Source organism: Parambassis ranga, chromosome 4 (assembly GCF_900634625.1).
Source record: "Parambassis ranga chromosome 4, fParRan2.1, whole genome shotgun sequence".
In the NCBI taxonomy this organism is placed as follows: domain Eukaryota; kingdom Metazoa; phylum Chordata; class Actinopteri; family Ambassidae; genus Parambassis; species Parambassis ranga.
In genome coordinates, this window is record NC_041025.1 from 10,976,243 (window position 1) to 11,001,138 (window position 24,896).

The 24,896-nt window shown below is 43.6% G+C and overlaps 1 protein-coding gene across 2 annotated transcripts; it reads left to right on the forward strand.

Moving 5' to 3' along the window:
* Positions 1-4,926: 4,926 nt before the first annotated feature.
* Positions 4,927-23,243, forward strand: shdb (Src homology 2 domain containing transforming protein D, b). 2 transcript variants are annotated; one of them, XM_028404059.1, is made up of 8 exons: positions 4,927-5,120; positions 5,744-6,118; positions 7,807-7,957; positions 10,284-10,505; positions 18,027-18,104; positions 18,776-18,950; positions 19,783-19,902; positions 22,050-23,243. In XM_028404059.1, exons 2-8 carry the CDS (start codon positions 5,789-5,791, stop codon positions 22,234-22,236), a joined length of 1,263 nt encoding a protein of 420 aa, XP_028259860.1. In that variant the 5' UTR covers positions 4,927-5,120; positions 5,744-5,788; the 3' UTR covers positions 22,237-23,243. The 2 variants fall into 2 exon arrangements, with proteins under 2 accessions (XP_028259860.1, XP_028259862.1); XM_028404061.1 differs by lacking the exon at positions 18,027-18,104.
* Positions 23,244-24,896: the final 1,653 nt, after the last annotated feature.

Consider the following 24,896-nt stretch of genomic DNA (forward strand, 5'->3'; position numbering starts at 1 on the left):
ACGGCTAGTAGGGCGTCACACACATTTAAACACAGCTGAAGAGTACAAAACCACCTCCATGTGTCCAGCCTAACAACACTGGCTACATCACAAAGAGACCGAAGTTTCTCTAAGATACCCTTTAGAGGTCATAGAAGCGTTTTACCTAAGATCGACATACCAAAGTATTAAGCTATCCTCAAATCTGCAGTGACACTGAACGGCTCACCAACGTAAACTACGACACGCACACACAGTAACACAGCTGTTTTGTGTCCTCACAACATCTCCCTGTGCAGCACACTCTCTCCGCATTCAAAACAGCATCCTCTCGTCCTGATCCAGCTGCTAGCAGGGACATAGCCACCAGATCTCACTCCACCACCTCCCTCTTTTACTCACTGTCCTCCTTTCTCTAACCTATTAATTTCTCTGCCGCCGTCTTCTCTGTAACCAGCTCCCTTCTTTTCTTCATTAGATTTTGTCAGGTCCTGTACAGTAACCCCCCCGGCAGCGTCACATAACTGCTTCTCTGCAGCTACAGAGCAGGGCCTGTGTGATGTGAGGACTCAGCAAAAAAGAGGAGAAAAAAGCTGGCAAGGCTGCACTCTGCTCTGCCAGTTTGGGTGGTCATTTCAGATGGGACATATTGAGACACAGAATGAAGCCCAACACAGAGCTCTATCTATCTGTCAACATCATCATTGTGAAATTAAAGGTAGGGTTCAAGGTAACAGGCTATACTGGGGCTAAAAAGTCACCAGGATGTCAGACCACATCACAAGCCAGTGACAGAGAGAGGCTTCCCTGTGGTCAAAAAGTTGCTGGTTTACCAGGTTGAATCATTGCTTAATACCCACTTCATTGTTCCGCTACATTTCCTGCTGTTGCTCCTTTAAGATACTTTAAGTAGCCTCACAGAGTATCAAAGCATGACAGCAGGAAAGCAGGAATTCTTTGTGTCTGTGTGTGTGTGTATATGTGAATAATTAAAGGCTACCTGAGATCTCTGGTTATAGCAGCAGTCTGCAGACAGCCCTGCTCTCCTGCTGCTGCTGCTCACTGATACTAAAGCCCAGTGCCCCCCATACACACACACACACAGAAAGTGCCCTGGGGACCATATACATGACTAGATACTTTAAGACCAGCTAAAATGTGTCAACAACAAACAGGTGGGTTCTTCTCAAATACACCTGTAAACACTAAAAACTTACCTCATTCTTTTTAAACTTTGCTTTAAGACTTTTCATGATGGTTTAATGGCCTCTGTCTCAGGAACCCTGCAATGAACTTAGAAGTGTTGTTGCCATGTATATTATGATCCAGACATCAACAGCAATGTGTCACAATGTACCCACCACAGGCTAACATAAGATGCATCAAACACACAGCTACATGCCGGCCTGCAGGAGAAGCATGCAGCCTACCTGTGGAGGACCGTCCTGTTGCAGGTGAGTGTTTTCCTCTGTCCCATCAGCTGCTCGCAGCTCAGACACTGAAGTCTCTGCTGCCCGGTGGTCAACAGGAAGGAGCCCGCCCTAATCGTAATTCAACCAATCAGCAGTGCGCAAAACACCGGATCAGCGTCTGATTGGAAATGATGAATGATACACGGTCGCAGCAGCAGCAGCAGCAGCAGCTCAACGTGGAGCGTTTTAGAACAGGAATGGCGGTGAGCACATGTGTTTATTGTGTGGTGGATTGTGTGTTTGTTGTAGCCGGTAAAGAAGCACTGTATGGTATACTGCTTGTTATTTGTTATGTCCAGTTTTAGAAGTCATGTAGCTCACAGTTAAAATGCGACAAAGTTCCTGTACGTTTTAGCCAATCATCGTCACGGTGATATGAACCAATGAGATCGCAGGAGGAAGTTAACCCGGAAGCTTTAAACTCAGTGAAATAAATGAACTTTCTGGTCGTGATCTTTAAGCTTTGAGTGAGCATATTTGAAAGCGAGGGACTGATCTGACTTATTTGCTCTAAGAAAGATCTCTTGCAATAAACAAACATAGGTTGCTAAGAAAAATACTCTTGTGGGCAAATTTTACAGCGACTTATATCTGTATGAACAGCATAACATGCTGCAAGTTGTTGAAATTATATATATGACATAGGGATGAAGTCTTTAAGCCAAACACATGGTGTGGTGATCACCTCAACAAGGTGGAGGACACATAGACAGTTTACAGCTCACCTCAGCATCAGATTATTGATAACCACACATTCAGTGACTGGCTACATAATATATCAAACACTCGCATCGATCAATGACCACGGCTATACATTATAGCACAGTCAGAAAAGGCCCTTACATACTGATGATAGAAAACTGTGTTCTCTGCGGTGGCCATTCTGTGTGTGAAAATGATGTGTCATGAACCTGATTAACCCCTGCATTGTCATTTTGGTCCTGGTCATTCAGTGGACAAAATCCAGGAAGCCAGGTGCACATAACATTGTTGAAGTCAGACCAGGCTAACAGAAGCAAGCCTAGATACAAACACAGCCTCACAGGCTGTTTTCTGATAACATTTAAAAACAAATTTTAAAGTTTTTAATATGTAAATGTTCCTGTGGAAAACTTTATTAACTTCTTTTATTACTACTGTGGAGATTATAAGCATTTTGTATACCTGTTTCCAGGGCAGAAGATGTATGGGATTTCTAAAACAAAAGCCTGCAGCTGTCACAGTGAATCCAGAATGGAGTTAATGGAGGAATCACCCTGTCTGTAAGTCCATGCGTTTGATCACTAATGTCATTTAACACATTATTGTCCTTAGTAGAATTTTACAATGACCTTTTCAGTATTTATAATAGCTGAACCAAGAACCAAGAGCGATCATCAACATCTATTGAAACTCTGTTGATGTTTATATGAAAAATGTAATATGCACAAGCGACCAAAAGGGGGCAGTCAATGCAAAGCAGATAAATTTGAAATCAATTATAACCAACTACATGTTTGCTTTGCCTTTTTCCACCTCCTGATTATATTTGTTTTACATTAATGGCCTTCAGATGATAACTTCTGTTCATGTCTGTACTGTATGTTATCAAATGTCTACAGCCATTGAACCACTAAATAAAATGATCAATGATTCTGAAGCAGCAGCATCTGAGTGAAGCCTGAAGTTCAACGAAAATGTCACATCCATATTTAGCCCTTTATAATGAGGCAGTCTTATTAACTCAGAATAATTTCACAGCGCCTTTAAAAAAAACAAAAAACAAAATTCAATTAAATCTTTGGCTCTTGCGTAAAACTGTGTTTATTTTGCACAAAAACACACAGTGGCTGTGTCTACCTGACTGCCTGTCTGCCTCTCACTGAGAGATCCAGTTTTCCTCTCACTCTTCTTCACCTTCTCCTTCTCATTCACTCTGACAGCTTGCCTGTATGCCTGACTGTCTCTGATTTTTCATTTATTGCTTATTTTCAGCCGTTTCTGGCTCTCGCTCCTGGCCAGTCTGGAAACAAAATTTAATGTATGTTCAATATGCTGCTGGCTTGTAGGAGGGTTAAAGGAGGTGTTGGACTGGACAGATTGTGCAGATGCATGGGGTGGGTGGGGGTGTGGTGATGGTGCAGATGGTGCATTCAAGAGATAAAAATGAAAAGGTGGGAAAGACTGACTGAATGTGCAGGGGGAGTGGGTCCATACTGTAGACCAAATTCATGTGGGGAAAAAGGCTGCAACTTTTGTGGGAACTGCATGTTTTTACTGTGTATATACAAACAAATGATCTTGTAGCATCAAGGTCTGTGTGTTGACCCAACAAGATCTCTATCTACTTAATAAATAAATGCATTTAATTCCCATTAGATAAGATCTTCACCACAACATATTGATCTCATTCCCACGTGATAATGACGGAATATCTGACCTTTGTTGCAAAAACCTTCTTCAGGTGGTGTTTAAAAACACTTGGTGGACTCTGATGTAAGGATGTGGAGGAGGAAAGAAAAAACAGTTAGAGGAGTCTACTTTTTTTCAAGAAGGAAAATCAAATAGTGTTTGTTGGCCGATGTCATGAAATTGATCCACTCCTGTAATTGATTTGAATTGGACACAGAGGCACCGTTGGACTTAATCTTTGATCCCTATGTCCCCTCTTTTTGGTCTGGAGCCAGTGCTTGGTGAACAGTGGTGCTGGCAGCAGGATGGGGAAGATAGTGGTAGAGGTGGGGGGTGGATTCTAGCTGGATGACCTCATCCAGTCTCCCGCCCCTGGGAGAAAGTGAGCTCATGGGTGTCGTAAAGAAAGAGGCATTTACGGTCTTTTAACAGACTTAGATGGTCCTTCTACACACTGTGGCACACAATCCAATTTACCAACCTGGACACTAGACACTGGATAATGTGACATCTGTGAGAGGATGAAACACTCTAGGAGAGAAAGAAAGGATCAAACACACAGGGATGAAACAAAACAAAACATGCTTTATTTTTCAATCAGACGATCTCATGTGTGATAAGCCGTTTTTATGTTCCCCAAAAGAATTATGGGATTAAATAAAATAATAAAAGGCAGAGAACAGTTCTGCTCACCCTCCAGATGCGTGTAGCTGTATGAGGGTTTCCCCCCTTAAAGGCAAATACATTTAGAGACAGACTGAAGCAAAAACATGAAAATTCTCCACTGATGTCATGCAGATAAATAATGCACATCTTTGGAGCACATTCGTGTGAGCTGATTTTTTCCCTTCCCCTGATTCCGCTCTGTATTTGCTCTCCTCCCTCTCTGTAGAGGATGTATGCATCTCTTGTTGCAGCCTGTATGATGTGCAGATATTTCAGTGAATGAACGGTCGGCTGACTACGAAAGGGAACAGGAGGATATTCCACTGGGAGTGAAGCGCCTCCCCTTTAATCGCTCGGTTGAGTTTCTCTCGGAGCTGTTGTCGCTCTCTTCACTCACACGTTTGCCGTCAGCCACTGGAGGAGGAACTCCGCTGAAATTCAGCGCTGTTGGAGCAGAGGGAGTTTTTTTGTTTTGTGTGTGTGTGTCTTTTTTCAATTAAAGGGTGGTGAGAGCGGAAGATTTTCTTACTTATTTGTGTTGTTTTATTGTTACCGACATGAAGAAACGCGGAGTAAAGCATCCAAAGTGGCTGTAGGGCTGAATGGGCTTTGGTAAGTGATTGTGCCTCCAAGCGCTGCACACTCTGATATCTAAACCCTGTTTATTAGTAGTTCTTTAAGGAGAAGTTAAAAAAATGTTTTATTTCAGCCTGTCAACCGAAACTAAAGTTGTTGTATCATAGTGTATTTTTTAAGTCATTGTGTTTCAGTTTAATCATCCGTTTCTCTGATTTCTCATTGCGTTTTAATATCCTCTTCCACTCTTTGTCGTTGCTTTCATATCACCATGTTAACGCGGGACTTTATTGCAGGGGTGTGAAATGTAATTGCAGCCTTGGAGCAAAGTCCAGATGCCAGACGTTATTGCTCCCTGCGTAAAACAAAAGCAGTGCGTAAAGCCCAGCTGTCAGTGTGGCTTAATGTCACATGAGCGCATGTAAAAGCACACAAACTGATCATGACAAGATAGTGCCGCACAAATATTGTCAGAGGATCAGGACTTGTGGATTAACTTTTTTTTGAAGGAATACGGAATAGATTTCTATGCTTTGTTCTGATAAGAACAAAACACAAAAACCCACAGAGAAAATCCAATCCAGAGCTCATACAGCACGATCTAATCTGAAATAAAGTCACGCAGTAAATAACCATGTGTCCCTGTCTGCCCCCTACAGCCTCTTGCTTACACCTCATCAGCACCTTTGGAAGTTTGAGCTGAGATGGCCAAGTGGCTGAAAGACTACCTGAGCTTTGGCAGGAAGGTGCCTCCACAGCCGCCCACACCAGACTACACAGAGAGCGAGATCCTAAAAGCATATCGCCTCCAGAGGGACCTGGATTTCGAAGATCCCTATGAGGACTCGGAGAACAGATCCAGAGGGGAATCGGGGGCATCTGATCCTGCCACGCCGGTGTATGGGTCTCCCATGAAGTCGTCCAGTGTGGATGTAAAGTCTCCCAAACACAGACTGATCAAAGTGGACTCCCAGGAGCTGGGACGCACCAAGATCCTCCTCAGTGCCATCTCACTAGAGGACAAGCAAGAACCTGTAAGACCCCCAGCAGTTCTTTGTTTGAAAAACTAAGATTGTTGTATGTGCAGTGAGGAGGAGGTGAATGAAGGGGAAAAAAACACGCCCCCACTTCTCTCTCATCCCATTTCCATCACAGTGACAGCTTTATTGATCAGGCTTCCAAACGCATGTGACTGGTAATGTGCGTCACAAATATGCATTGTTTACATAAATCACATTATATCTCAAGCAGCACATAAATTTGCTAGCAGAGAAGTGAAAAAAAGGATTATTGATGGCCTGAGCAGACCATTGAGTTGGAGAGGGTCACAGTCCCCTGAGTTTATGTCCTTCCATAAATAATAAATAGGGCTTAGTTTTGCAAGCTGAGAGTGACCCCAGCATGTGCACATGTTAGAGGCCATATGCAGTATACCCTATGGTGAAATGTCTGTGGGCCACAGGGAGCTATGATTTACGCTGTGGTGCTGTTTGTGTCATCAGGACGGTAGATGCAGTCAGGCAGATGTTGAGACAGAGCAAGCAGAGCAGAGCAGAGGAGAAAAGGTTTTACAAGGAAATGGTGTACACATTAAGTCTACTCACATATGCTGAGTAAGTTAAGGAGTATTTCAGGGTTTTCATCACTGCTGTTAAAATCCATGACTCCTTTCATGGAAAAATGCTACAAGTGCGAAAGTCCCGAAGTGGATTGAAGTAATAGTCTTCACTTCTTTGCTGAAGTCAATAGCTCTCTTCTCTGCCCTGCTCTCATTAATTTCCCAGGGTCTGTGGGAACATCCGCACTCTAATTAACATAGCAGATTCCTGTGCATCGACAGATAACCTGTTACAGAATCAACATGGGATTAGGATGTAATTTTGCAAGGGCGTGTTTAGCCGGAATTGGGAGAAAGCGAGCATCGCTTCCTTTGTCAGAGAGTGAGAGACAAAGGATAAACATGTGTCTATGTTTGTGTGTATTTTTTGTGTGTGTATGTGTGTGTGAGGCCATATGGTTGCCTATGTAGCTGTCACTGTGCCAGGTGACCACTGTTTTCCTCCTGCACTTGCATGAAGGAACAAATGTTACAGACCAGATATCTCCCGCTTTAATCTGCGTCCTTTGTTGAGCAGCCAAAAATGGGATCATCCTCAGACAGGATGACATCTCACAGTTTTTGGACATTGCTAAGAAATGACAAATGCTTCCTTCAAGGGTTTTAAAATGGAACTCCATTCATGTAGCTGCTGAATTTACAGACTGTTGAAGACTAAACCACAGATTTTCATCTGAATCTGAGATTCACCAACATGTTTGATCACACGTGTATTTAGGCTGTCATTCAGTGAGGATCTAATTACTTGTGCCACCAACTCTCTCCATCTCAGGTGTTGATGAGCTATTGTCTGTGCAGCACTCCTTACTTTTTAGCATTACAATCAGACTGAATGTCTCTAATTGTGAGAAGACACATGTCCTGTACTTAAAGTGTTTATTTCTAACGTTTGATATGCAGTTCTTGAAAAATGAGAGTTGAACTAATCACTGCTGGTTATTGGATTTTTAGTTCATGTTGCACATGTGCCTGCAAGACAAAACATTTTTCAAATGCTTTGTGTTCATTATATTGAGTCAGAATTTTTCTCCAAGGGGTCGAGTTAATGTTCTGTAACAAAATGTGTCTTCTTCTTCATTGGTATACGTGCTCATTGTCCTTTAGGTGGTGCCGTCTGCTCCGTTGGCAGGAGATACAGATTATTCTGACCCATTTGATGCTCGATTGGACCACCGATCGGAACCAGATCTCGGACCTGTTCCCTGTGAGAACAATGGCTACATGGAACCATATGAGGCACAGAGGGTCATAACAGGTCAGTGGACTCTTTCTGTTCCTCGTGCCTGAACGTCAGGTATTTTATTGAAATTTAAATCATGCATGAAATATGCAGCTATGTCATGATGTGATGTCATCATTGATCTGTTTGATGAATCCCCCAGAGATAATCAATAACAGCTTATTTCTCTGTCATGGGGTGTTCCTGTGAAAATTGTAAACAACAGAGCTAAGCATACAGTACCTCTGATGCGTATTGTCTATTTAACTGCCACATTTTTTAGAAGAAATTTCCATCACCAGAGTGCCGTAACAGTCCAGTCAGGTGTTCACCACAGCAGCCTCAGAAATTGTCTCTTTTAGAGTCCACTATGCACACATGTCCTCCCCTCTGGTTTTCTCCCACATCGTCTAGCTCGCATCTATCGTTTTCCATTTGTCTCTCCTCCTCTAACATCTCTGTCTGCCTCTTTCCCCCCTGCTCTCTCCCTGCTTTGTCCCAGTCATTTAGTGTAAAAGCCTGTCCCCTCCTCTTTCTCCATTTCTCTATCTCACTTCATCTTGAGGGCTCTCCCCGGCCCTGAGGGGAGTCTTTGGCTGTCATTCTAATCTGTGCTCGAGCAAATTTTATGACCCGTTCCCTCTCTGTTGTCACTTGCTTTGCCCTTTTGGCCGCCAAATGAAGTTCATAATATCAGGCATAAGTGAATGGGGCATCCCTTCCTCTACCCAAGTGGAGAAAGCTCAGAGAGAATCCTTTGTGATGCTGCAGCTGGATGGAGCCATTGGAGAGATTAGATTGAGAGCGCTGATGGCGATGCATTTGGCAAAGCATTGTCACAGTTCTGTCATTGACTTTGAATTCAACCTGTCACTCCACAGCTGTCTGCCTGCCTTTGTCTGTCCCTCTGTCTCTGTGTGCTGTTGCTCATAAAAAAAGTGCAAAGTTATTATTATTATTTTTATTTTATATTTGAAATATAATATATTTTCCTCACAAAGACACCCATTTGCTTTCTTTTAGAAAGCAAAGCATATCGTTTACATCTCTTGGGCAGTTGTGTGTCTTGTTTTATGAGGATAAAAGCCTGGTCCTCTGGCGGAAACACATCTGCATGCCCAAACAGTCCTCAGCCCTCCTTCAGTCTCTGTCACTCCTCACCCTCCACCACCCCCTGCCTGTGTTTTCCTCCATCATGTTTCCTCTGAATTTCTCATTTTATTTCCTCCTTGCCTGTTTTTATCTCCCGACCTTCATCTTTTTCATCTCCAGGCTGCCTGCGACACCACGGGTTCCCAACGCAGGTAGAGCAGCATTCAGCCCTGCTGTGCTTCTGTCTCAATGACTTAACATCAAACACTGACAGACCCCGCCACCCCACCCCACCTCTTTGCCATGTCCTTCTCTCTCATCGCTCTTCTCCTCCACTTGTCTCCTCATTGCTTTCCTTTCCTCTTCTCATCCTGCTTCTCACCCCAGCACATCCATTCCTGCTCCTTCCCTCCCACTTCCCTCTTTTTCTCCCTCTCTCTACATTTCCCCTCCACCCTTCTTCTTCATAACCTTAAGGCCTTTCCCTAGGGCTGCCACTTGGTCACCATGGTGATCACTGGGCTGCCCAATAGCTGTGTCTTGTCGTGTGAAGGTGAAAGTTTTTCCCTGCCTTTCACCAGCAACCCATCCATTTAGTTCCATTCCATTCTCATGTGAGTGCAAGGCTGTTGGTGTGGATACAAAAGCTGGCTGCTCTTTAATTTTTCCCCTCTTTTGTACCTCTCTTTAAAGGTACATTTTATGCTCAGTATATTAAATGCCATTGCTGATTGGTCCTGCCGCAGCAGCTCCCCATTGATGCTTTTAGACATCAGATTCCAACCTCTTGCTTGCATCAATAATTTTAAAGCCTTTTATCTCATGGCCATATTTGACTCCACAAAACAGTTGCAGGTGCTGACAAGCATTTGTTGGTTGGAACCCACTGAGAAAGTGATGAAAATGTTAACAAGGGACCGTGGATACTGTTGTGAGGAATGCAAGACTGCTGCTGGGATTCAGGTTGGATGAGAGGGAGGGCGGGAGAGGTGGGGTTGTCTTATGTGTTTCTACTCAGCATCTAGCCTGAGGCCTTGTTAAGCCCCCCATATGAGATTCTGAGCCGATGACAAGCTGTGCAAACATAATTTGTCTCTTTCTTCTAATTCTAGTCATGTCAGAGCTCAACAGGCGTTTTGTTGAAATTTGTAGTTCACAATAATTTTTGTTTGTGTTCAGGAGAACCTAATAGCTCTGATGTGATATCTGTTTTAATAGATTTGTTTTTAAATTCTGTATGAATTATTTTTATCTGTATACGCTGTGACAGAGTTGCAGCGTGGCCCAGGGGGAGGACAGGCACGAGGAGGGGTGCAGCTCTACGACACCCCTTATGAAGATGAACGTGGCCAGTGTCTTGGTTTGGTGTATGGAGAACCTCAGGAGGAAGGCAAGGAGAGCAGCAAGCTGCCGCAGGATGACGAGAGACCAGCTGATGAGTACGATCAGCCCTGGGAATGGAAAAAGGACCACATCTCCAAGGCTTTTGCAGGTACCAAGAAGAAACTGCAGTTTTCAGACAGATAATCAATAAGCTTTCAGGGAATGTGAACTGTCTCTTGGTTTGCTTTTTAAAATGGAAGGATATGCCCGGTGGTTTAGGAATGTCAAAATTGCATTTCCATACGTTCCTTGATGTTTTCTTTAAAAGATCCAATCCACATCTTGCTTTGTGTGTGGATACTCACATACCACCATAAATAGCCGCTATATTAAACTTTGCTTCATATATAAGGTGCCGTATTGAGGCTACATTTTTAAGGAGAATCTCAACCATTCCTCATACATTGTGTCACTTGGTGCTGCTTGCTGCCGGGCTTAATCAATACAGCCAGTCTTCCAGAATAAAGGGTTTAGTGCAGAGTCCCATATGTTGGCAAACACCCCTTGTATTAAGGTGTCTTTGAGCAAAACAATGAATTCCTACCAGCTACAAACAAGAGACCCTTGAGGCTCTGGGTATCAAGCCTGCACTATATGGTGTCCCAGTAAATACATTTTCAAACTCAAAGGGTTTCATTCAATATAATTATAGACCTGGCTCAAAAGGGCCTGTTTTTAAAGGTCAGAGCCCTCCTAGGACCACACTAAGAGCCCTGCTGCTGATACTACAGGGTGAAATAATCATCTAACTGTCCTGACCTTTAATGCATCTCCAAAGCTGTTTTGAACAGGAAAAGGAGAGTGCTGTGACCTTCGCTGTGTCAGCTCAAATGACACATCTCTCTTTTTACATTCAAACACCTTCTGCTGTGTATTGATTTCTTGCTGTCACACACGTGACTGACCACAGTCACAACAAGCTCTGAAATGATCGTTAAAGCTGACAGAGGTGTCTTAATGTGTGTGAGAGAGGAAAAATGAGAACGTTTTACAAACACAGCCACCGTCGTCATACTATCTGCAGTGATTTTCAGATTATTACATTTTTAAAGTTGTGCTGGCAGTGCACATCGCATCCCATCATCTTAAGTTCCATCTACTGAATTTAATTAGAGGGAGAGCGTAAAGTAGAAATTAGTGAGATGGGGAGGTAAAGAGGAACAGAACAGGACTGATAGATCATTTAGGAGTGGATCAGTGTAAGGCATGCCAGGGCCAAGTCTGCTTAATTGAGCTGCATCTCTAAGTCACCAAGGTCAAGGTGATGGGATAATAAATCAACCTTGCTTCATCCTCACTCCTCTTTACTCTCCTCCTTCCCCTCGCTCCTTGCCGTGCACCCCCCCCCCCCTTCTCTTCTCAGTTAATTACATGCCTATGTGTGCGTGACTGATCCAGTGCTAATAAGAGAGTCATGGTCAGTATACCATTGTCAGAATACACACACTTATCCATGCACACAGTGTTCATGCTCAAATCAGACTATTCAGAGAAGCAGGAGAGAGCCACCGTAACTTATTTGAGAACGGAGATGATTTCAAAAGGGGCATGGCAGTTAATTTAAAAGCCAATATCACCTCTTAGCGCTTAGCGCGCTACTTAGCGCTCATTCCTGCTTTATCTGTTGTTTTCTTCCTCTCCAGCTTTTCCTCTTTGTGCCACAGACATCGTGCACTTCTGTCGAGGAGCGCTTACAGCACTATTAAGAGAACGCAACGGAGGAAAACGCTTGTGCAGCCTGAGTTGCCTGACCCCTTGTTTTTTCCATTTGGAGTCAGCACTCTGAGCTGGCATGCTGTCTGTCTGAGCAGACCAAAGCACTGAAGTGTAAACACACAAACAGTATTTTCCATTCTCACATTTAATCCATATTCCCAGACCCTCTCAGCGTTGCTAGGCACGGCCCACATGTGAGGGTGGGGAGTGATGGTGAGGACGGGGACGGTGCAGAAAAGGGAGAGAAAGATAGACAGATAGAGAGAGGGAATGGACAAAGAGTCTGCTGGAGAGAAATAAAAGGGACGTCCAAGGTTATGGTATGTTTGGTGGCAGCTCGCTGGATGTTTGTGGAGGCCCAGTGCCTCAGTGGGGAGGGGTGGGAGACGAGTATAAATGGTCGGGGGCTGTGCCGAGGTGAGGAAAACTGAGAGGAGGAGGGGGGGGAGTCAGGGCCATTGTGGCAGGGTGCAATCAGTCATCCGCTAACACAGGCACACTGTCTCACACATGCACACACACAAACGCAGCAGCGGTGACAGGGCTGTCCCCTCAGCACTCCCTCCCTCCCTCCCTCCTCGTGGATGTGACACACTCACTCAGATAACCTGCTGCAGGGGGCAATGGGGGGCATCGTGATCTGCCAGCAGCTCCTCATCATCACCTACTCACAGGCGCATGCACGCTCACACACACGTGGTTTTCCAGCTCTGATTATCACATGTAGGCAACTAATTCAAGGGTGAGAAGAGGTTATGTGCATGTTGGCACAAATCAGTGTATGGCTGTGGGGGGAGTAGGGGGAGGTCTGCTGGTGCATATTGTATGTGGATTTGCGTGCACTACATGCAAGAGCTTCTCTGATTATGATTTTCACAGCTTTCACAGCAATGTAATCTCTTGGGCGAATATTGAATTCTGAATGTGGCTATTTTTTTCAAATGCTATCAAAAATAAGCTCCATTGGACACCAGCTCCACTTTAGCCAATTCTATGACAGCGAGCCTGGCAGTGCCTGAGGAGTCGAACATGACAGGCCGTTCTCTGTCCAGTGGGTTTTAATTACAACGTTAGTAAGCTGTCACCAGTCACCACAAGCTCAAATTACAGAAATTATCATTACCTCTGGAAGTTAATCTACAGTCCAGCGGTGAGGTTAGCATTATTATTCAGCAGCATTAGTGAGGTAATGAAAGGTATCATCTGATTAGCTCTCTGATGGCTACACCTAATGAACAGATGAGAGGGTGTTTGAGACATTTCATGTTTTCAAGTTTTACAGAACACAACAGGCTGTTTGGGCCGTTTGGTGGTTGTGTGTAGTTTGGAGAAGTGGGCATACGATAAGAGAGCCACAAATCAGCTGGAAATGTAGAAGAGGAAGGTGAATGAATAACACACCCCTAGCAATTACTGTGCCATTGAGCAAAGCACTTATCCTCCACTTGTTCCAGTGCAGCTGCTCATTAGGCAACAGCCAGAGACTGGGGCTTTACAGTAGGCTCCTCTGTATAATTGTGCAGATCTAAAAAGCATGCTCTGCAGCACAGCTCAGAATGTTTTACTATCTTTGCTATCTTAATGTGGTGAATACGTTAAACAACATACCAGCTGTGTTAGTTTGTCATTGGAAGCTTGTTGACTTGCTGATGTAAGCATTTAAAGCACTGCTGTGCATCAGGCCAGGATAATACTTCCTAAGCAGACATGAACAGTTATGGACCTCACAGATGTGCACCACCTGGAGTCTGCTTGGAGACTCAGAAGAGCTGCATCTACAGGAACATATTGCCTGTGCGGACACACATTTTCATGTTTTGTTAATCTCGGCAATTTCTCTTAAACATTTGCTTTGAGTGTCTGATTGTACATTCATTTGAAAACAAATTGTAAAGAAGCTAGTAGTGGTGGACTGTTTCACAAACCTGATTTTATAATTAGCAGCTTTAGTGCATGTGCAATGAATGTAGTGTTTAGTGTTGGCAGATATTCATCAGTTAGCAGTTAAAAACAATTACTCAGTTTTCCAATTGTTCTGTGAGAAGAGAACAAATTATTAGATGTTTACAGCTTTCATGCATTTTCCTGATCTATAAGCTGGAGGCTGAAAGTGCTAATGAAAGCCAAAGTAATGGCTCAGTTTGCCAAAGCTTGCAAAGATACCTTGACAGATGGTGTGTGAGGGTGTATCTGGATACATGATGCATGACACGACCATGTTTTCTGGGCTATTTGTGTGTGAAGGTGAGTGCAAAGTTTAAATCAGGCATTGGTGCCTACAGGTATATTTGTGTATGTGTGCACGCTGGCAAATGTGCATGAATCTGAAAAAAAAGAGATTTCCATTTCTGTGTTGATGCTGCTCTCTGCTGCTCTAAGCGGGCCCTTGGGGCATCTGACTGGCCTCTTCATCAATTTACTGGCACAGTAGAAGGACTCTTGCTGCTCTCTTTCTCTCTCTCACTCTTGCATGCCCTTTTCTCTTTGTCACGTTTCCTCCTACATGTCTCCTTCTCTCCACTGTCACTTGCTGCTTTTCTCTCTCCTTCGGCCTGAACCTTTACTGACAGTAATGAAAAGGCATGTCCTTTGTGTATCACCCTCGCTGACCATTATGAGAGATAGGCAGGGAGATGATAGAAGTAGAGTAGGTCAGGAAAGGAGAGGAGCAAGGGAATATGGAAAAAGCGGTAATGCTCCACTTAGAGAGGAAATAGGTGAAGGAGTGGAGATGAAGAAGAGGGATGTTTGAGACAGTGAGTACACTAAGAATTCACAGGGGAGTGGATATAATGAATGTCTGGAAAATGGGTTCACAAAAAATATGAAGGGATGTGTGATGCTTTTAAGATCAAAATCAATGCCTGTTATCATGAAGATGAACCTGTATGAATACATGTTGTTTTGTTCATTAGCATAAGGTGATAATTGTCAGTCCTTATTAAGGCATTTATCCAACAGCAGGAGGTCTTTGGTGCAGAGGGAAGATGGGATGCCAGGGCCTTTTCAAAACCAGATGCCTTTATTAATGGACCCAATGAAGCTGTTCCATTGTCTTTGTCCATTCCTCTTTAATAATGAGGACACCATAAACAGCTGGTTTGTGATTGAAAAGTCAGTTATCATTCACCCAGGGTGATGTGTCCTCATCAACACAGAGAGAAAACCCTGGTCTGGTCACCCCCCCCCCCCCCCCCCCGATAACCCCGAAGAACACTCTAGGTACATGTTTACATAGAAATATCATACAGTATCAGCCTCAGGCACTGATGCGGGTGTGTCTTTGTCTTTATGCCGTTAGTCTCATTGTCTTGGTTTGAGGAATGAAGCACTGACAGGCCTCTGTGGGTGACAGATAGAAGCCAGATGTTTCCTGCTAGTCAATGAGTGACATGAGTGTGTGCATTTGTTTGTGTGTGTGTTTGATTGGCACTCAGTCTTTTGTCATCAAAGTAAAAATCCCATACAAAGTGTGTGTGAGTGTGTGTGTAAGCCTTTTCATTAGGCTCACATCAGTCCTGGTCATCCATGGTGTGTGAGCCACAAGAGCTCTAAAAACATTAAGCTTAGTTGAAAGATTAGAGTCTGCAAAGATTCTTCTGACAATCTGGATAAAAATATATTCCAGCACAAGTTTTTTTTTCTTTTTATTCTTTTCTTTTACCTGAATGCCTACAGACAGCAAACGAGAAACCCAAACTGGGACTAGGTTGAATATTCAGTGAAAAGATATCCTGAATACAATGAGGTATTAGCATAAATATATCAGTATAGATTCACTCTGGAAAATGGAGGAGTGATTTACCCTGAGCCTGAAGGTAACTACGTGGAAAGGGGAGATTCAAATTATAAGATATGCCAACTTATGCTAACTAGCAGCCCAGTTATCAGCATATTACAAGAAACCTCTGAGCTTTAATGTGAATATAACCTATAAACTTCTTTCTGTGTTTCTGTTAACTACAGGCACAAAATCTGTCATGTGTCTGATAGTATTGATTTAAACATGAATATTTTTCTAAAGACATTTTAACTTCACGTTGAGAAGCAATAAGGCTGCAGTTATGGACACATACCTAACGTTTCTCTATCTCATAGAAAAATCTGATTCTTTGGGGGCAGTTCATATGATGCTGACATAGCTCACTCAACCTCGCCTACCATCAGTAATAGCTATTTTTTGCACATGCTGCACTTGGAACAAAATGCCCCCACACATAAACGGAATAGGTCAACTCAATCTAAACACAACATATTAACCCAACTCTAGACTCTCACTCAGGAGACCTGAGCTTATCTAGTGCGCCGGCTTCATATGGTTAAGGCATCAAACCCACTTTGTTCAGTTTTAAGAAAGATGTTTGATTCAGGCAAAAACATTAACTATAATGTTAGAAGGCACACTTCTCAAATCCTAAACCGAACTTTCCTTCCATGAGAGGGTTTATAGCCTCATAGACTGGACTCCCTCTGAGCATATGATCTGGTATCATAGTAACTCAAACCCCAGATGCAAGATCTTTTAAATATTTCTTTAGGATTCAACAATATTACTCAAAATAACTGGTTAAGTGGTACAAAAAACACCCAAATATTAAAGAACTTTCTCTTTTTTCTGTGACACACCGCAGAAGATAGGTACAAGTTTATCTCCTGCTTAGGTGGCTCCCAACATCTGTACTAAACTGTTGTGGCTGTCTCTGTTTTCTCTCTTTCTCCCTCCTTTTTCCCCTTCATCTCCTTTTTTGTGCTCCTCATTTAAACCTTCTCTCTTTCCAGGCATCTCTTACAGTTTTACTTGAGAATTAGAGGTGTGAAATGTGATGTGGTTGAGAGCTGACAGGCAGCGGAGTGTGGCAGTGGTGGTAGTGTTTTGGGTGTCAGGTGTGTGTGTGTGTGTGTTTGAGTGCATGTCTCCCATTGAAGAGTGCCAGGCCACACTTTAATCCTGGCTTGAGCGGAGGTGCGGCCCGCTCCAGATGGGGCCATTGTACTGTGCCATGCATCAATAATTCACGGAGAGCTAGAGAAAGTGGCGGAGTGTGTCTGCCTGCTCAATTATTAACAAGGGAGGGAGAAAGGCATGTATGTACAGACGGGGTCTCTCTCCAAACGCCCATTCAAATGGCCTTTGATGTCGCGGGCCTGGGGGTCTTCGGATTTGTCGGCTCATTAAGATGTCACCCCTCTTATCCTTTTATTTGTTTTGTAATCCGTTTTTGCAGTGTGCACTGTGAGCGGAGCTGAACGTGTGGTGTGAAACTGGCAAAATGCAAAACCTGTGTGTGTGTGTGTGCAAGGTGCAATAATGACTGTTACAGAAGATGGTTGCACACTATGGTATATAATGAGTTATTTTCAGCTCGTTCTCACCTTCTGCTGTAGGTGGAAGAGAGAATGGAGCTTTATTTTTACCTCTATGCGCCTTAGTTCTTCTGTCACACTGCTCAGTGGGTAGCATTGTGCTTTTGTTTTCATTGCATCTACAGCTAAGGGACATTTTGTTTTCAAACTATAAATAACGCAGCCCCTGACATCTTCTGTTTCATCTTTTCTTTCTTTACTCTCATCTCCCATGATACATTACTTTAAATATAGTGTCTGAAACGCTAAGGCTATGTTTTTTTTTGTACTTGTGTGATAAATTGAGGAGACAGTGTATTACTTCTCCTCATGACAGGAGGTACAGTTAACTACATTTCATGACACCACATTCTTGTCACCTCCACACAGACAGCCTCGAAACAGTGCTCCCCTTGCTTCCACTTCTCGCTTCCTTCTCACTCTGTCCTCCTCACATTAAAACCTTACACCCAGATTCAGTCTCACTCCTCAAATTATCACCATTTCTCTCACCTATCTGCTATTTAGACACGCCCATCTGCTGTTTTTTTTTCTCCCCCCACTCTATTAGAAATGAGGGAGTTGTCGGAGTTGCCCTGGCCTGCCCCAGTGGGTCAGCTGGAGGAGGTCCCCCCTGTCAAAGAGCAAGGTGACCTCTCACCCCAAACACCACCCGCCTCTTCCCCCTTTCCCCATCGTTTATCAGCCCGAACACACACATATGGAGTTAGAACCCTGACCCCCATGACCCAGGCTGTTGTCCTGCATCTGCTCAGCCTCCTCCCTGAACCCTGCATCTGCAGCACCTGCATCACTGTCTGCTTGTTGCAATTGTTAGATGAGGGGTTTGGAGATTTAAAAGTCTTCCCTCATATCAGCCATGCATGAGCTGCTCCATGTAAATGAAGATGTCTGCTCTGTTTCTGTCAGGGTATTGAGTGGTGCTGTTTGTTTCAACAAAAAAAGGCACAAGAGGAATAAATAAAACTCTAGTCTGTTAGTGTAGTTTGTACCATCCACTGCAAGTTACATAGTTGGAGAAGACACCAACTCCCATTCTCCGTCTGCCCTCCTGGACTTATAAAAGCACTGAATATGGTAAATTGGACGATGCAGGTAGTTTTATAATTGTGAGATTCTGACCTGCTGTCCTGCAGCACGACCCCCCCTCCACAACAGGTCTCTACCATTGCATGCATGTTTTTGTAATAGTGTGGCTATCTGTTGTTTACCTCAGTTTGAGTAAGAGGATTAATCCCTTTTAATCATATTGCTGGGTAGATAACATGACTCACTTTTTCTGTCCTTCCCTGCCAACAGTGCAGTTTGATGGCGCAGAATGGGAACGTTCTTCGTCGCCCACAGAGCGGTTGCGTCCTCCCGGGCCCAGGTCCAGCCCACTGGCAGGAGGGGGGGTGAAATTTCGAATGCCGCACGAAGGCCTCACAATGGTTGGGGAGAGAGTGGACCCTACCCTGCCCCTGGAGAAGCAGGTGTATGTATACCATCTTTTGTTGAGGTTTAATCAAAATTAAGTGGTCTACATGCTTTAAGGCAGTGGGTTTTGAAAGAAGAATATTTAGTGTCCTTTTTGTTTTTAATTGAATTACAATTGGGTTAGGTACATAGAACTTATACACGTCAACCCCAAACAGTGTAAGATGTTCATGTACAGTATCACAGAGCTGCAGCATGCAGATGTATAAATCAAACACTCCATCATGTATCCAGTTTAGACTTCATTCCTCTCATATGTGTACGTTTATCACACATGGCTGTGAATGCAGGCTGTTTTAAATATTTCAATACAGATTGCAGATCCCATGACAAAGTCTGCTTCACGGTGATCTTTTTAACTGCTTGGACACATTTAAAAGAAACGGTTATGTGTTCCGCCTAAGCAGCACTCATCAGAACTGCTAAAGGTTAGAATGAGAACTAATTAAGTCGGAACATTAAAAACACACATTTACTTTGGGCTTAATTTCAGACATCATTGGTGTAATTTATGAGCAATTTCTGTGCACATAAAGAGTCGTTTTACTAATGAAATCCAAGCACACGACACCCCTTAAGCACAGATACACACACTCACACACAGGACACACACTGTGCTGTACCGACAAATACACATGTACAAATCCACTTGGGAATGCTGGTGGATTACTATGCCCCATTATTCCCTGAGGATTTTGTAGGAGCTGGTATGAGGTTCCCTTCAGCTAAAAGCAGCATCACCTCATTTTAACCCTTACATTTCTGCACACCTGGCTCAGGTGTACTGATCTGTCTTGTCTGTGTCTGTGTGTGTGTGTCGGCTCACTTAGTTGGTACCATGGCTCACTGTCACGTTCAGAAGCAGAGTCGCTGCTGACGCTGTGTAAAGAATGCAGCTACCTGGTGAGGAACAGCCAGACGAACCGCTCTGACTACTCCCTGTCCATACGGTAAGACACAGACTCACAGCACTCAGCGAGCACCTAAGTATCATCACTCAGACAAACTGCTTTAATTTAATTGGACATTTCTCTTTTTTTCTTCCGTGTGACTGAGGAGTGTGTGAAGTGAAGCCACCTGAGTTACTGATCTCATCTTGCATTCTCCCACACCTCTCCATCTGTCTCTCTCTCTCTCTCTCTCCCTCTCTCTTCCTTTCACTGACGCCTCCACTTAGGATCACTGATGTGCTGATTCCTTTCCCGATACTCATTGGCAGGGCACAATACTGCTTATCTGGTCAAATCTTTCCCTTATAATTACTGCCATGATCCATTGCCCTGCCCTCACACCATACTCCCATCATCACTCCTGTCCTCGCACCATCCTTGGCTTCTCTTTGTGGCCTTCTTTCTTGGTCCCAGTGGGCCCTCTAAGTGGTAATCAGGCAGGTAGAGCACACTTGAGTGCACACATCATCCTCCACATAATCACTAATGAATATGAATTACCTTCTGTGGGACACACAAGAAGGGAATTACGCAGGGAAGGGGGGGAGAGGGAGGAAAAGCAGTCGCTGTGTTGTGCTGACATATAAACAAGCTCATGCATTACTCATTTACATGGACAGAATAGGTTTGACACACACACACACACACACTTAAGCAACAAGGTCAGCACTGCTGCTGATTGCCCAGATGGTGTGTGAGAGATTTTGAAGAGGCAATATATTAACAAAATCTTCCTACCTTACATTCCTTTGGAGGAGCTGGCCTTCATTGGAAATCACCTTCAGAGTCTACACTAAAGTATATCGTGGGAAAAGGAGCTGTGATTAAATTTATAAATGCTGCAGATATCCAAGAGCAAGACATAATTAAAAAAATGTCAGGGCAAGAAACAGACTGATGATCAGGTTTCAAATAAGGTTCTTAGTTATTGTCTTCTTCTGATGGTTCCTACTCATATAGCCTATAGAAGCCTACAGAAGATTTACAGATTTATTTCAGGCTGTCTGCAGGCAGTTGTCTTACACTAGAACAGCATGCATACATATAGGTGGACTGTTCTACTATGCATTTTTACTAGTTAATTCCAATGGTTGGTTTGTGAGGTTAATCATTTCAGACTCCTGAAATACAGTGATGCTGAATCTGAATTTTCTTCTGCACTGAAAGATGCAGCAGTTTAGTCTTTCTCAGGGTGTTTTGGCTGCTTGGCAGACACATTGTCCTGATGCCAGCCGAGTCCTCAGAACACCATGTAATCACAGCGTCTGTATGTTTATTGTCATTGGTGTTATCTGTCCTTGGCAACTGTGAACCAGACATACTGCTCTGTATGCTAAGATTACACAAAAATGTGTTTAATGGAAGGAATGACTAGACAGTAGACAAAATGAGGAGCTACCCCACAGTGAGTCAGCAGTGAAACAGACGGGCCTGCTAGATTTAAACCGACATGTATTATGTACAAGCACTGGTAGGTTCTGATGTACCATAGATACAAAAAGAGACCCCGAACCAAGCAGGGCTGGATGAAAGCACACTAGCGTGATGAAGCATGGAGGCCGGTGGGGCATGTACAAACTCCCAGGTGTTTGGCTGTTTGTATTCACTGTGACAGCTTATTGGTTTCACTGTAAAATGTAATTTGGTTTAGTAGTACAATGACAATTATGGTGACTGGTTTTAGCCCTTGTCTTTCCCTTTGCTTCTATAATTAGACATACATCATAACTGGCTGGCTGGTTCTTAAAGGGGAAGTCCTGTTGTGGCTGTCTGGATTTTAGAATGGAGGCGTGGTTCTCTCAGAAAAAGCCACTATCACAGTTCAGAGCATTCGTCTTTGCCTCTCTCTCTGACTTTGTGTTGTCTTCCATGTGTTATTACTGCACTCGGCCATCCATCATCTTGTCCCTTCGTTCCTAATTTGTGACATGGTGTTAAATGTTGGTTGGAATCATGTTCTCAAAGTGAAAGAAAGGGACCATAAATCCAGGCTGTCACTCTCACTCTGTCATTATGTGACATGTGTCTGAGGCCATATGATGTTTTATGTCACCCACATTTCATGTCATCCTTCTTTTCTCCCTCACGCTTTCATACGGGATCTTTCCTACTCATTTATTTATTTTTCTGCCTCACCCTCTTCACAGGAGCTGCCAGGGTTTCATGCACATGAAGTTCACACAGTGTAAGGACGGCAAGTACGTGCTGGGACAGAACAGCCCTCCCTTTGGCACCATTCCAGAGGTCATCCACTTTTACACCACACACAAACTCCCCATACGAGGTGCCGAGCACCTGTCCCTGCTGTTCCCCGTGCTGGTGCAGACGCTCTGACTGACCTGGGCACTCTTCTTCAGTTTCATTGAGATCGGACACTTAAACCATGAATGTTTGACAGGACCTTCCATGCAGAGTTCAGGTTGGACTGGACTACTTTTGATGACTCAACGTGAGAGGCTAATGCCCTCACCCATCACTGCTGTTGTACCTGTGCCAAGTGTCTCCAGCATCCGGAGGGATCAATTCACATGAAATGCAATACCTGAATGGTGGGCACCTTTGCAGTAACTGCTTTCCCTCTCATCTGCTCGCTAACCCAGGAGAGCTAACTTCAGGACTTCTATAATTCTTTCACAGCTGACCGAAATGCAGCGGCTGTTGGCAGAGCTATAATAGCTGGGAGGAAGTTTGTATAGTTTGAATGTTCTGATGCCCCAGTTTACAGGACACTGAGATTAAATTATTTCTCATTCACAAAACACCTCATCAACACTGGTAAAAAATAAATAAATAAAATATTGCTGTTGTTAGGTGAAAACCTTGCAGATTTTTCATGTTTATACCAGAATCAATAAATGAAATTGTATCGTATGAGACGAGAAAAGCTATTTTCAAAGACAGAAGGTCTTTACCCACAGCAGTTCTATTTTCTACACAAAGCCTCATCTCCATCTAGTCTGCTCCATGCTGTCTGCTGAGAATTGGCTCCACACATTTTCATGTTACTTGTTGATTGTTCTTCATAAACAACAGCTAGCTGTATTGTATTGGTACTTTTCTGTTGACCTTTCCTGACTTGTATCTGCTGGTAGGACAACGTTGGTTTTTGTTAAAAGCAACTTGTCACTGTCATCTTTGTCACCTGACCGACTTAAAGATAAGATAAGCCTGGTAAGAGATTCAAAGAAGCTCTTAAGCTTTATGAATGTCAGCCATATTTTCACACTTCTTTCAGATTTTGGCCTGGCCAAGTCATCGCATGCTGGTTGGTGAGCTGTATTTGAGCTTAAATGCTTGCCATCTGGAGTGGGTTCCCATGTTTGCAGCATTGTGATTCTAAGAAAAAGACAACGTGTACTTTACACATTTATTACCATTGAAAACGACAATCTGAAAATGAATTTAAATTATTGTTTCTTTCACAGCCTGTTTGTCCTCAGTGTATATGTTCATGATAATCAGTGGTTCCCAACCTGGTGGAGAAATTTAAAGGGTTAGGAAGTGAATTCAGCTCAACGTCATAGTTTTCCGGCTTTCACTTAGCTTGTGAAATACTAAGTATAATTTACCTCCACAAATGTACGGTATCTCCAAAGAGCTGGATAGGGGAAATATCTACAGAGCTGTTACAACATGGATTGATACTATAGTGTCACATCTAATAAAGGATGGGAACCACTAATGCAGACAAAAAAACTGTCTTGTTTTTCAATTTAAAAGGGGGAAAAATCAGTTGTTTTCTTATCAGATTTTGTACAATAGACTACTTTGCAGCCCTGAGAGGAGGAAAAGAGGCACAAAGGAGTTGGCAAGATTGCGTGCTTCACATACTCAAACACACACACACACATTTGCTTTCCTTCATCCATTAACAGCAGGGTTGGGAGGGAGAGGGTGAGGACTGGGGGGTGAGGTGTGGCTCAGGGAGGGGTGAGGCAGCCCTCATTATTTGGGGTGTGCTGCACTGAAAAGCGCTGGGATTGCTTTCATTACTGAGCCAAATGAAATAGCAGAGGCTGATTACCCGCGTGACGGAGAGAGGAGACGAGCTGGATCACTCTCCACTGGGGGAGAAAAAGTGAAGGAAGGGAAGAAAGGGGGAGTGGGGTGGGGGGGCAAGGGAAAAGAGGAGGGGCAGGAGGAAGATGCTGCCTGGCTGTACTTCCCCGACAAGGCTCCAAACAAGTGTGCGTGTGGGTGTTTGTGACTGTAAGAGTGAGACGATGACATGCAGGAGGGGGCTGCTATAGTCCCATTTTTCAAACAAGCCTCCCTGGGGAGGGATATGAATAATAATGACAGTGGAAATGCTGCATGTAAAAAATCAAACAAATGCCATGCTCACATTTCCCCAGCTTTTGTACAGTTCTTAGCCAGTCCCTGTGTTTTTATTAGCAAATTTATATCAGACTGAAGCTCTATTTTTATGAGCACATTTGTGTTGATGGCAGTCTCTCCTTACTATGGTTCTGCTTGTGTAAATGGTGTGTGCATGTGCCGCTTTGTGTGTGTGTGTGTAGCTGTCATATCAAAAACCAGAATGTGTGTAATGTCAGATCTGGTGATTATGCAGTGACGGCAGCTGTTAATCCATCAGATAAGCTTGAAGGAATGAACACCTGTGATCACCACGGCTCCAGAAAGCACACATAAAGAAGGACACATGCAGATACACAACACACAGGCACAGAACACACAAACAGAGGTATTTAAGAGACATATTGTCTTCACAGAAGGCATTTTGAAGTGTCACAGTAGGAAACACACAGGTGTAACCAATAAAACTAGTCATGGCTGAGTTCCAATTTGCTGTTTCAGTTTCAGGGTCCTTCAATAAAAGTGAAAAAATTATCAATGGTAGTAATAACTACAGAGCTTTTCCAATATCAAGTGTCTGTGTGATAAATTGTGTCCATAGGGAAAGACAGCCATAAAAAACCTTTTAGTCATCAGACAAAGGGAGTGGACACAGATGGCTATTAGCTCTACAGCCA